At 33.2% G+C, this 13,651-nt stretch overlaps 1 protein-coding gene across 1 annotated transcript; it reads right to left on the reverse strand.

Annotated features, from left to right (window-relative positions):
* Positions 1-767: 767 nt before the first annotated feature.
* Positions 768-3,030, reverse strand: LOC132754603 (complement C1q tumor necrosis factor-related protein 5-like). The gene is made up of 4 exons (XM_060745259.1): positions 2,874-3,030; positions 2,248-2,334; positions 1,760-1,846; positions 768-1,226 (listed from the first exon to the last, which is right to left on the reverse strand). Exons 1-4 carry the CDS (start codon positions 3,028-3,030, stop codon positions 811-813), a joined length of 747 nt encoding a protein of 248 aa, XP_060601242.1. The 3' UTR covers positions 768-810.
* Between the last annotated feature and the right edge of the window lie 10,621 nt (positions 3,031-13,651).

Here is a 13,651-nt window from a genome sequence, read left to right on the forward strand (position 1 = left end):
AATATTTTTATTAGTATGTTGTTGCCTTCGGCCTCTGGTAACAGTTCCCTGATACCTCGGTGCAACAGTATTGACGGTTCCACAAACCCATTAAATAACTGTATACTGTTAACCTTGACATTTTGATAAAGTATAATCATAACTAAATCTTTATTTTTGTAACTCTCTTGTTTGAAAGAGTGCATTCATTCAAAGTATCGATAAACAAGTGATATTTACACAACTGTGCTGTTTCTGTATTTTTACTAGTTACATTAGTTTCCCTCTAAGCATAATTTTAAAGCAACATACTGATATAGTGTTACCTGTTTTTGAGGTAACATTGAATCATTCTTATAAGTTTACTGCTGTCAATATAGAAAGTGTATGAAATATGCAATAAAATCACTGTTGATAATTCTTTAGACATATGACGTAACAGAAAATGGCAAAGAAGAACAACAAGAAGTCTTGCGTTCTACGAATTTTGTTTGAAATTAGTTTGTAACGGTAATTACAAATAAAATGTTCTTAAAATATATGCATTATATGTAAGACAATTTCTATTCAAATCATTTATTACCAACCTATGAAAGAAAGAAATGTTTAGTGTAACGGAAAAACATATGCAATAATTTCTGCAGATAACGGTTTTTTGGCTCATCTGGTGGTATGCAGCTTAACGTAAAGCAGAAAAATCATAACCTGAACCTGATGTGATTATGATTCTCAGTCCATTGAAACAATTGTCTTTAAAATATTTACGTATTAACACTAAAATGAGTTTATTAAGATTATTGTTTATGTGATGATTTTTAATTGAGTTTTTCACTAGTAATTCACTAGCAGTCCACTAAATGTGTTCATCCTGTATATGTTTTGATACAACTGGCGGTTAGAACCTGACGATGTGGATTTAACCCAAACTTGTGCTCCTGATTTTACTCTCACTATTGCACCGAAATTACTACAGCCATCAGAAGCATCACCATAGTTAGCATTTGCTGCAATTACGTTACCTTCCAACACCAGGCCAAGATATGTATCTTTTCTATAAGCAGCACATGTATGAACATCAAACTGATACAGTCCTCCAACAGGTGCTGTGAACAAGCCCGTAGACGCGTCGTAACCTGTTCCCTCGTTAGTGAATGTCTTCTCAAATATGAGAATCTCATTTGTAGTATCAAGAGCCAGGTCTTTCAAGTGATGTGCATAGAAAGCGATCTGAGGTTGATCAAGTTTCCCTGCGTGTAGAAAATAATAGTTTTGTATTTTATGTCGCAAAACAATGTTATTTGGTAAACAAGTTATTTCGGTTTTTCAATGAAAACTGTCAATTTATAGAGCACAAGGATAGTAAGATTTCACGCTTTAATTACTTATCTGAATTAAGGTGCTTATATATTTAAACTGTAAAATAAATTTCAGCGATATCTAAAAAACGGGGCATACGTAAATAACAAAAACAAGCCTAATATTCCTTTCGGACAATATCTTTAGAGATTAAATTATGGAATACTTGAAAATTGAATGTGCGAATTAAATCATTTGAACATCTAATGAGAGTTACAAATTTACACATAGAGCAACATTTCAGATAATTCTAGTTTGTTGAATATATTACTGACAAAGTGATTGATTAAATGAATGCATCAGTCAAATTAGCAACAACTTAATTTGTTATAATAAGTTGTAGATAAATATAAATGAATTACAATTTTATTTTACACAGATTAGAAAAATAGTCATGACGTTGAAAGAAAGTCAGATACACTACCTTGAATTTGATTAAGTTCCTCTTTTTTAGCGTCAATGTCACTAGTGAGGTTGTTTCTTGTTTCTTCAAAACGTTTCTTGAGCGATTCTGTAATAAGGTATTAAAGTTCTATTAACTTATCATTACCAAAGTTCAAGGTTATTCAGTAATCACCTTTTCTTTAACGATTCATTTCTTTATACAATCGATTTCTCTTGGAAATGTCTCGTTTATCATTTTAATTCATTCAAAACGGGCTTAGGTTAATAAAGAAAATAATGTTTATAAAGTTTGAAAACAAAAGTCATGTCATATATTAACAAATTTACATATTAGATCAACCTTGTTTGTTGTATATATATATATATAACTGACAAAGTGGTAGACTTAATGAATGTATCAGTCAAGTAAGCAACTATCTTATTTGTTATGAAAGTTTGTAGATAAATATAAATGAAATACAATTTTATCTTACACAGGTGACGTTGAAACAAAGTAAGATATGATACCTTGAAGTTTAATAAGTTCCTCTTTTTGAGAGTCAATGCCAATAGTGAGGCTGTTTCTTGTTTCTTCAAAAAGAGTCTTGAACGATTCTGAAATAAAGTATTAACTTATCATTGCCAAAGTTCAAGGTTATTTAGTAAACAACTTTTCTTTTACGATTCATTTCTCTATCATAGCTTTATAAACAATCGATTTCTCTTGGAGATGTATCGTTTACCATTTTAATGTCATTCAATACGTGCTTATGTTAATAAAGAAAATAATGTTTATAAAGTTCGACAACAAAAGTCATGTCATATCTTAAGAATTGAAAACAGTTTATCGTCATCTTAGGCGAAAACGTCATTGTGTGTTAACAATGGTGTATTAAATGTCAATTAATTTACAAAATAATGGTTTTATTTTGTAAATATTTTTAAGTTGTTATATCTACATTGTTTTAACTATATTTAATAAATCAATACACATTATTAAAATACATTGATGCTAACAATTGAACAACAATGAAAGATAAAGAAAATGCAAAATATATATTAACATTTATTGCATACTTTATCAGTACTGTTCCGTGATAAATATTTATGTTTAAAAAATGAAGTTTTGATGTAAAACAACATTTATATTTTACCTTCTCTCATTTTTATTTCATCACTTCTTCTTAACATGTCGTCCGTTATGTTCCGTCTCATATCTACAAACATGTCCGTGAAATCAGAAACTGTTTGTTTAATGTCACCTAATGTACTGATGACATTATCCTCAGTTTTCTTAATTTCATTTACCATTGTTTCTACCTTAATTTCAGTTCTTATTTTTTCTCTAAAAGCTGTTCTTCATATGCAAATTTAGAACATACAGGCTCTCTAGCCTCAGGAAAATTATAACTATATATTCCAACGACAATAACAAATGATAACAATAATGAGAAACCCATTTTGATGAGGACAGTTGGAAAATGAAATCAGAAAAGGTATCTGAATCATACTCGCCGAGAGAAACAATTGTATTTATACAAGGAAATCTGCTTTGTTATTTGAGTATGAGGCCCGTAATAAATTTTTAGTATAGTTGTTTAGCATAAATGCACTGAAATACGGTATCGAAAGAAATACTTTAGATTCAGTTTGAGGAAAACAGTTTGATTTTTCTTTACATAGACCGCCCTTCCCACACTGTAAATAAGGAGAACACTGATCGCGTTCACACTTGTTCAATTTTGGAACATTTCGCGTTATATTTTGAATACCTGTGTTCAGCGAAGGCGTTCTATGTACGAGTTGAACACTTATAACTTGAACGTCAGTGTTCAATGGCAGTCCTTCTGACTAGACAACATGAAAGTATTTGAGTTTTTGAGTACTTGGGTATGTTTTTTTGGTCAATGTATTGTAACTGATGTTAGATTTACGCAATTCAATAAGTAATGATGCTTTAATAATTAAAACATTATAAAGTTGAACATAATATGAACAGTTGCGTTCATTCAGAACGTGTCTAAAATAGAATTGTGACAATTTGTGACGTCATAATGAACATTCGCACGAGGGCACCAATTCAAGTACAACAACAACAAGTAAGCGTCGGCGAAACGCAAGCTGAAGCATTCGGAACTGCCTCGGCTATTATCTATAATAACCTCGGAAACAATACGGATTGAAAGTAGTTCTACCACGTGGTTTCAGATGTAAACAGTAAAACGAATGTATATATTTGACATCTAATGTCTTTTCCGGTACTCTTATGCTTGAATATGTCTGACAACAATTTGTAATTTAAATATGCCCACTGATTTTCAATTTTAAACACTACCGACTAAATGTCAACAGGTTGGTTTTTGTACTTTCTTTTTCTACAACCATAGTAGTAAATATAAAATAATGTATTGTTTGCTTTTGTACTTTATTTTAGGTGGACTTTTACTACATATATTGGAAATAAAAAAAAAACTTATCAACAACTCCCAGTATTTAATTACTATTTGTTTACATGTTTGGTTTCTTAGCGTAGGTTAGACCGAAAGACCGCATCCGTTCTGTGTATTCATACTACATGTATTGTGTTCGAAGTCCTTGTCCGAAATTCTGGAAACAAAGTGATCCCTCGGAAGCATTAATCACAACAAAATAACATAAGAATTGCAGACTCGGTTTGATTGAGTCTGTACATGACGGATAATGTAGAAGTGCAACATCCCTCACGCCCCCTAGCACCGGCTTGAGCGGTACTCAATTCTCAACACTTTATAGTGTTGGCATCAATGATCCCGAAGGACCAGAAAATATAACAACACTGAAGTGAAGTACGGGGCAACTTTTTACGGCTGCCACACGGCACTTGACACCTGCTGTTGTGAAGTACAAAATTCTGGAAACAAAGTGATCCCTCGGAAGCATTAATCACAACAAAATAACATAAGAATTGCAGACTCGGTTTGATTGAGTCTGTACATGACGGATAATGTAGAAGTGCAACATCCCTCACGCCCCCTAGCACCGGCTTGAGCGGTACTCAATTCTCAACACTTTATAGTGTTGGCATCAATGATCCTGAAGGACCAGAAATGACGGAAAGTGCCGAGTAGTTGCGATTGAAGCTGAAGTAAGATTATCTCTACACTAAAATTGAAGAAAAATACGGAATAAACTTTAATCAAGTAGATCTAACATATACTTCATTAGTATCCATAAATTTTATTTTTATTAAATGGGTTTATATACAGTATAGAACTAAGTCGACATGTTGTTGTAGTTCAAAATGGCATCATAACGTGTCTCTATTATTTTTACAAGGAGTAGATATGTGAGAATGTAGATTTTTCTGAGCAGTCGGGGTTATTTAGATGCTAAGATAAATGAATTTCAAATTTTGTGTGTAGTTCTTTAATTGATTTTTTTATATTTTGATTGGATAGCGAGTAGATCTAAGTACATGTAAACTGTTGTTTCAAGCAGTGCTGAACGCTTTGAACTGATGTATAGATCTACAGAAACTGGAGCAAATTATTTACAGAAATAAGAAGCCCAGGGGCGTACCTCGGCTTATTATGAGTGCACGCCGAGTGCCGGTTTTTGGCCGAAGAATCGCCAGTGATAGCTTTGTGCTATAACAAAGGATTTAGGTGATATTTTATCTAATTGTACTCTACAATTGTCTTTATCTATAGTTATGAAAATAGCATCAAGTACATATATTGAATGTGAGAAATAGCACGAAGTCTAACTGTTTTAAATAGTTCAAAAGTTATTTGCTTTTAGAAAAACAAAACATAGTCAGGCGTCTCTTTTGTAAAAAGATGGGTTTTATTTCCTTTTGTAACAAGTTTAGTTTTTTCTTTGTTATTTTTCTTTTGTTTCACCATAACTTAACGCGAGATATAATCAAGGAAAATATGCTTTAAAATGACCTGTATGACTTTAATACAAACACAACAGAGCTTAAATGTTTAGTGTAACGAAAAGGTTATCGTATTCACAGCTAAAATGTAGTATCGCACGATCATTTAGCTTCCTTAAAATATTTTTAATGCGTATTAAGTCAATGTTGTAGACAATAAATATTGCCTTTAACATTTTTGTTCTCAACTCTTGTTTTCAATTTCCATTCGAAATATCTAAGTTATTTTGTTACGAAGTTAAATACCCCATGCACATAAAGCATGTTGGTATAAACAGACTCGCCAATTTGTTATCTAAAGTCGGCAAAAATAAATGAATTAATTCAGACACGATGTGTCTTATATGGTTATACATTTTTCTCGTTATATATATATATATATATATATAGAAATGAGAGAATATATACACACATACCACCACATCGATATGCCAGTCCAATTACGGCACAGCGCCTAGCAGAACAGTCATGAAAGCATAGCCACTGCTCATCCACCATCACAAAATGATGGTTTCAGAACAGCTTTATATACAGTCACAAACTGCACTACACATTGAAACAAGCTCAACATTCACATGTATAGAGTTTGTTCTCTGTTAACATATCTCACAAATCAACGATGACATTTTTATTGTCTTCTTCACTGATTGGGACCAGAGAACTATATATCTATTTCCGAAAGTCAACTGGATCACGTAAGATCAAGTAGATCCGTAGGATACAATGAATTTAGACAGATAAAGTATATATAAAGGGAGATAATTAAATTCAATACAGTTATACTTTCCCCTGCGTGGGATCACTTAAGATACAAGTGTGCAGATAAATTGATAGAAATGAGAGAATATATACACACATACCACCACATCGATATGCCAGTCCAATTACGGCACAGCGCCTAGCAGAACAGTCATGAAAGCATAGCCACTGCTCATCCACCATCACAAAATGATGGTTTCAGAACAGCTTTATATACAGTCACAAACTGCACTACACATTGAAACAAGCTCAACATTCACATATATAGAGTTTGTTCTCTGTTAACATATCTCACAAATCAACGATGACATTTTTATTGTCTTCTTCACTGATTGGGACCAGAGAACTATATATCTATTTCCGAAAGTCAACTGGATCACGTAAGATCAAGTAGATCCGTAGGATACAATGAATTTAGACAGATAAAGTATATATAAAGGGAGATAATTAAATTCAATACAGTTATACTTTCCCCTGCGTGGGATCACTTAAGATACAAGTGTGCAGATAAATTGATAGAAATGAGAGAATATATACACACATACCACCACATCGATATGCCAGTCCAATTACGGCACAGCGCCTAGCAGAACAGTCATGAAAGCATAGCCCCTGCTCATCCACCATCACAAAATGATGGTTTCAGAACAGCTTTATATACAGTCACAAACTGCACTACACATTGAAACAAGCTCAACATTCACATATATAGAGTTTGTTCTCTGTTAACATATCTCACAAATCAACGATGACATTTTTATTGTCTTCTTCACTGATTGGGACCAGAGAACTATATATATATATATAGTAGAAACAATTTTCTGTAGTGATATATTTTGTAAGTACTTGTATTCTGTTTTACGGTCAAATAAACAAAAGTTGAATTTGGTTTGTGACGATGGATGTTGGCAATAGTTCACTGCAAAGATCTGATTCACAGTGTCAAAACTATTCTACATAATTTGAAATGAATATAAGTTGAATGAATATTACTGAACTTAATAATAATATACTGATTTATATAGTTACAAGGTAATATATTAAAAGACACTCCATACAGCAAACTCACTCCCTTCAATTGTGCTGCAAACGCCAAGTTGCAAACAAGATCTTTATTTTGCATATAGATCTAGATGTATACAATGAAATAACCGTTTTCTTTTCACTGATTTGATTCTTCTGAAAAAAATTATTGTAATATATTGGACAATTCGTGTCCTTGTTTGGATTTTGACGCGGTATAATAGCAATATAACGCTTAACTCAAGCTGAAAAAGAGAAAATTCCAAAAAAAAAATGTTTCTATCATATTTTACTCCCTTTCTTCATAATTGAAGTTTTGATTGTGCATAAAAAGGTAACGCATATTCGAATAAGGTAACATCCTAAGCATACCTGTAGAATCAATAAGCAGCTACGAATATGTTGATCGATCTTCGCCCAAATTAATGATTTCATTTTTGATTTTTTTTTTTCGAACTTTTTCTTTTTATAAGCCCGTGCGTATTGGCGTATCGGTAGGTACGCCACTGCAGTCAAGGGGATGTTGTTTCAGGACTTCCATACAGATCGTTGAGGTTTGTTTCCTTTAACGATACAATAGGCGGACAATATTTAAATTCCAACATTTCCAAATGAGTTGTAACTGTTAATCAAATTATTCTATATTATATTATTGTTATAAACAATGATGGCCTGACACTTTGTCAAAACACAATGTTGTGTAGAACAAGAGTCTTAGCTACGGATTCAAACCGACTTTGGTAAGAAAGTGCATAGCCCTGGTGATGTTAGAAGTGTATTAAGATATATATGACTGGAATATATGTGTGTGTGGGTGTGTGCGTACGTGCGTGCGTGCGTGTTTGTGTGTGTGTTAATATATATACAAAATGTATATACAAGGTGCGAAAAAAACTCAACCGCCAAATTGCAGTCGAGTTTTTTTCCTTAGGTATATAAATCAATGAAAAAACTTTACTGTTATATATCAATATCAGTTTTTGAATGTTCATTGAAGTGTTTGAAGTGTACTGAGTATTTGTTCATCAGGCGTTAGTATATGAACAGTTAGAGACAAAAATCAAAAATTGAACACTAGTATTAAGAAATGGAGCGCGTCTTGGCGTTCAATATCTGTTGCAAATAGGCGTTAAAGGTGTTTTCTATTCTTGAACATTTACATTTACAGTGCAACTGAGATTTAAGTGTCAGCATTATAACAAATAAATTAGCATGTTTCTAATAAAACATACAGTTGATCTCAGGATCTTTTAAAATAATCTTTAGTAATAAAGAAAGTGATGTGTTGATCTTTAATACCAATTCTTTAATTAAACGTCAATTCAATTTATTTTTTTTTTGGAATTGTCACAAAACTCTTGTAAAGGGAAGATTCCTTTTCAGAAAAAAATTTGAAAAATGCAGACTTGTTCTGATCGAGATTGTTCATGAGAGATTCTCGATTAATTATCTCGATGTACCAGAGTATTAAAGTAATACTGAAATGAATTGTTGTATGTTGGAAAGTTACTGATGAAGATTACAGAATATTGGTCATACTAAACTGGTACTAGCTTATAAAATGACGATCCGTTTCTAGAGTTACTAAGCATAACTCGTTTATAATTGTCACGTAACTGTCCACTATTTAGGGGAGAAGATGTATAAGCGGCCGGATAGCTTAGTCGGTAGAGCCACGGTACGGTATTCCAATGGTCCCGGGTTCGATTCCCGGTCAGGCTGCACAATTTTCTCACCCTGTGACATTTGGCACCCAACGGGGAACCGTGACTGAATATAGCTCAGAGTGTAATTCACGAATTTCAATATAGCAGGGGAGTATGTCACGGTTCAGAACTGTTCACTATTTAGGGGAGAAGATGTTTAAGCGGCCGGATAACTTAGTCGGTAGAGCCGCGGTACCATATACCGATGGTCCAGGGTTCGAGTCCCGGTCAGGCTGCACATTTTTCTCACCCTGTGACATAATGATATTTGAAAAATATGTTATATAAAACACTATTACTTTACACACACTGTTGATATAATAACGTTTTAAAAATAGACAGTCTCTTTCAACCTATCAATGGTTAAATCCTAAACAATGCAAGAAAAACAGGGTTAATCATTTGAGGAAATCATTTTAACGTTGCTTTATTCAGAATACTTTGATAACAAGTTTTAACAAGTTTTTTAACAAATTTTATTTATCTTTTCACAGAAGGTCATAGACATATGTGGTACAATTTGCAAAATATATAATATGGTAAACGTGCATCAATACATGATCTCATACATGCCTTACAGTAGCACATTTTACTTAGGAAATGAAAACATATATATTCACCTATAACATGATGTACATGTTTATAATAATTCACATTTGCGTCGTATGTGTCAAAAGTATATATGCAAGTATATATGCAACATAAGATTTAAAAGAATAATAAAGTGTGACAAAAATCCAATTGTACTGACTTTACATATTAGATTAGATCTATCACTAGTGCTGTAGATAATTTGACAGATTAAAATCTTTCTCAATTGAATATTGAGTTTAAATCATGTTGATAACGAAAGTGTGAATTTTACATACATTTTTTCATACTACATACACCATTTTGACAATAGTAATATTTAAAGCATTTACTTAACAAATTTGATTGTGCACGGGAGGGAGATAATTGCTATGGTTATGTAACATCCGCCGCATTATACCTTTAACAATTTATTGACATAGTTACAATATAATTTGTTAACATATTAAACTGCAGTTATCTAATAAAATGGAACAAATTTTTATATAAATGTGTGTTATCCAAACAATTTTGGTTACTGATAGCGAACATTACGTATTGTTCGATTTTACATGGGAGATAATCAATATGGTCATATCGACTGACCAATCGAGTTGTGGAACATTTCATGTACTAAGAGATTATTACACGGCAGAGTAGGGCCGGAAGATGATAATCGGCCCGCAAAATGAATAATGGCCACGAGGGCTTCAGCCCGAGGGCATTATTCATTTCAGGGCCGATTATCACCTTCTGGCAAAACTATGACGTGTATTAATGTCTTTAAAACATTCGGTTGATCTAATAGTAGCATTTTTCTAAAAAAAAATACTTTGAAATTTCCTTCGTTGAAGTTCCTGTCTCATTTCTACTGTAGATCCACAGTAGATCGACAGTTACTTCATCAGAGTTGTTAACTTAAAGTCATTACGTATTGTGCGATTTTACATGGGAGATAATCAATATCTGGCAAAACTATGACGTGTATTAATAAGAGGTTGTATCATAGTTTGGAGACCTTTCTGTTGAAAATGTGTCACGGTTAAATCGTATACATATACATGCACAGTGCGTTAACTGGAGTGCGGGTATTAGTTACCCGCACTCCAGAATATGCCCATTGATTGGTTCATTTTTGCTGGGGTTTACATATTGTGACGGCAGAGAAAGGGAAAGCGACAGAAATATCATATTCAGATGTTCGTTCATTGGTTCATTTTTGCCGGGGTTTCATATTGTGACAACAGGGAACGTGTTTTTATGTTTGACTATGATACAAAAGAGAAAGAACACCAAAACACTCGGTAATCTGATTAATACTCAGGGGCTACGCCCCCTCGTACAAATCAGATAACCTCGTGTTTCGGTGCTCTTTCTATTACTTAATAGCGAGCTCGACGAGCTGGCCCGAAGGGCCTGCTCGCAAAGCGAGCTTTACGGTAACGCGAGTACCTGCTAAGTGATGGTTTCGAAAACTTTCGTCCAAAGTACCAAATTGGACACATCGCAACCTTTCGAATTTAAAGATAACGGTAAAAACTGAGGAATTCTGACTGAAAACGGATGTGTAGACTGGTCACCCGCGCACGTCTATGGGAACCATAATTGGACAGGGAACCAGAATAACGGAAGCTGTGTATAAAAAATGAAAATCGAAGGCGCCATTTTGTTTGAAATCTGATAAATAAAAACAATTTTTTGTCGAATTTTGTTGTGAAAACTATCTAGAATGAAAGAAAATGGTCTAACTAAGAAAATGAATCCGAACACCAATATCTTTTATTCAGTCGTTAACGCTGTACAGACGTTTAAAGTATTGTTTACGTGACGTCACAATGTAGCGCCAAACAGCACGTGCAAAACAAACAAATCAAGTACGCTATTTTAATGTCGCAAACGTTTTAAGTTTTACATTTATTTCACTTAAAACAATCTTTATTTCGCTTGAAAAATTATAGAGTGAAATAAAATAAACAAAGTTTTATCAACGTTTTCAAAACTCGTTATTCGTTTCACGACAGGGACGGGGCCATATTTAACAGGCTGAGTACGTGTGACGTCACACCCACTCGTCACTGCATTTGAGATTATTTCATACTATTGGAAATCACGTAAAAAGTACATCGAGTTCGCTTTGAGGCTTTGCCTTTTTCATATTACACGGCAAGAGAGGGCCGGAAGGTGATAATCGGCCCGCAAAATGAATAATGGACCCGAAGGCTTTAGCCCGAGGGCCATTATTCATTCAGGGCCGATTATAACCTTCCGGCCCTACTCTGATCTGTACAGAGATGTTTAGAGTCTACTGTTTGTGTGTTCAAAGCAGTAGAATCTAGAAGCAAGTTTTATTTTCATTTTTTTTTTCGGAATGAATTTGTCGTATTATTTCTTCAAATTTCAATAGTAACAAAAATGTGTTTAAGCTCTCATAATAAAAATAAAGCGATTCATGCTGACAACCTACTTTCACTTTTACAGTTAACTGTTTGATGACGTAAAATATGACGTCATTGTTTCAGTTTGTGAACGTGCACATGTTCTGCGGGCTTATAACTAGTTCACGGTCCCGGGCCGCAAACTCATAATAGGTCACGTGACACTCATAATCAGTTGAAATCATAGGCAATTTTGTTACTATATATAGTAACAAGTGTATTAAAGTATAGAAATAGACACCGCTATACCAATATGATGGTAAGCCGGTGCTAGGGGACGTGGACGGTAGTTTGCACATTACAGTACCGTCCATGAACAGGCTCAATCAAACCGAGCCTTTAACATTTTCAATTATGTTGTGTTGGACTTTCTTTGGGATTCTTTCTTTCTCTATTTTATAATATATTTCTTAAACTAGATTAACAGTGATATCCTAATGAAATGGAATAAACTGCTATATTTATGTGCATTGTCCAAACAAATGTATATGGCGTTACTGATTGAAGACTGAGGGCATAATCTTGTCAAAAGCGAAATACAAGATTAGCCACCCGGTATGTTTACTTATGTATTTCCTCTTTCCTAGATCTTGCCATCAATGACAAAATATGAGGAGGAACATAAGATAACAGAGTTTCGCTTGTAAAATAAAAAATATAGATATACATATATTTGAGCTGTAAAAAAATTATATTATTTAGGATGTATTACACATTTATATGACTGAAATAGAAGAAATATCACATATTCATATGACTAACATATATTGACCAGCATGTCAATTGGAACAATGATATAATAAGAGATAACATAAGCTGTAGTACTATAAGTCAAGCTTTAATAAAAGTATAGACAGATATGAAAATCAATAACATACTTATCAGCTCCATATAAAATATCTGAGCGCATCACGAATGCTTTTGAAATATATATACTCAGTTTTCTAATTAACAATTGTTTTTCAGTATTGCTTAATTCTATAAATTTAAACATATTTGGAGATCTCCAGGACCAAATTGGAATATATTGTGTTCTTAATTGAGAGTACATTCTACATTGTAATACAAAATGGAATTCGTCTTCTAACACATTGCAGAATGTGCATTTGCGTTCATTGTACACTGGCAGGTCTTGCCCATCTGCCTGTTTCAATACATAATCTATGCGAGGAGCATCGCAGTTTTGACATACTAGTACAGAATTTCCCTACATCTATACATTTTAAATATTGCTGTAGTTGAAATTGTGCAAATCATCTGTAAAATAAAGCTGTAGATGAATCATTTAGTCTACCAGTCCAATTTTGAATAAATTGATCTTTAATTCTTTGTTTAACTAAACTAAGAAATACATTTGCGTTTTCGACATTTTGATAAAACCATGCATCATTAAGGCCAAGTTTACATAATAAATCTCTTACCAACGAACGCCAGTTTTTCTTATTAGGAAATTGGTCTAAATCATTTTTCAACATTAGATATACCTTATATGTTATATAAAAACACTTTTACTTTACACT

This window comes from Ruditapes philippinarum, unplaced genomic scaffold, assembly GCF_026571515.1.
Source record: "Ruditapes philippinarum isolate M1 unplaced genomic scaffold, ASM2657151v2 ctg6321_1_1_1_1, whole genome shotgun sequence".
Taxonomy (NCBI): Eukaryota; Metazoa; Mollusca; class Bivalvia; order Venerida; family Veneridae; genus Ruditapes; species Ruditapes philippinarum.

Bases quoted from the DNA above. Each gene is read 5' to 3' on its own strand.
- LOC132754603 (XM_060745259.1), bottom strand. From the start codon at position 3,030: ATGGTAAATGAAATTAAGAAAACTGAGGATAATGTCATCAGTACATTA. The intron at 2,335-2,873 runs GTAAAATATAAA...ACTTTATTTCAG, and splicing joins TGAAATAAAAATGAGAGAAG to AATCGTTCAAGACTCTTTTT. The intron at 1,227-1,759 runs GTAGTGTATCTG...TTCTACACGCAG, and splicing joins GGAACTTAATCAAATTCAAG to GGAAACTTGATCAACCTCAG.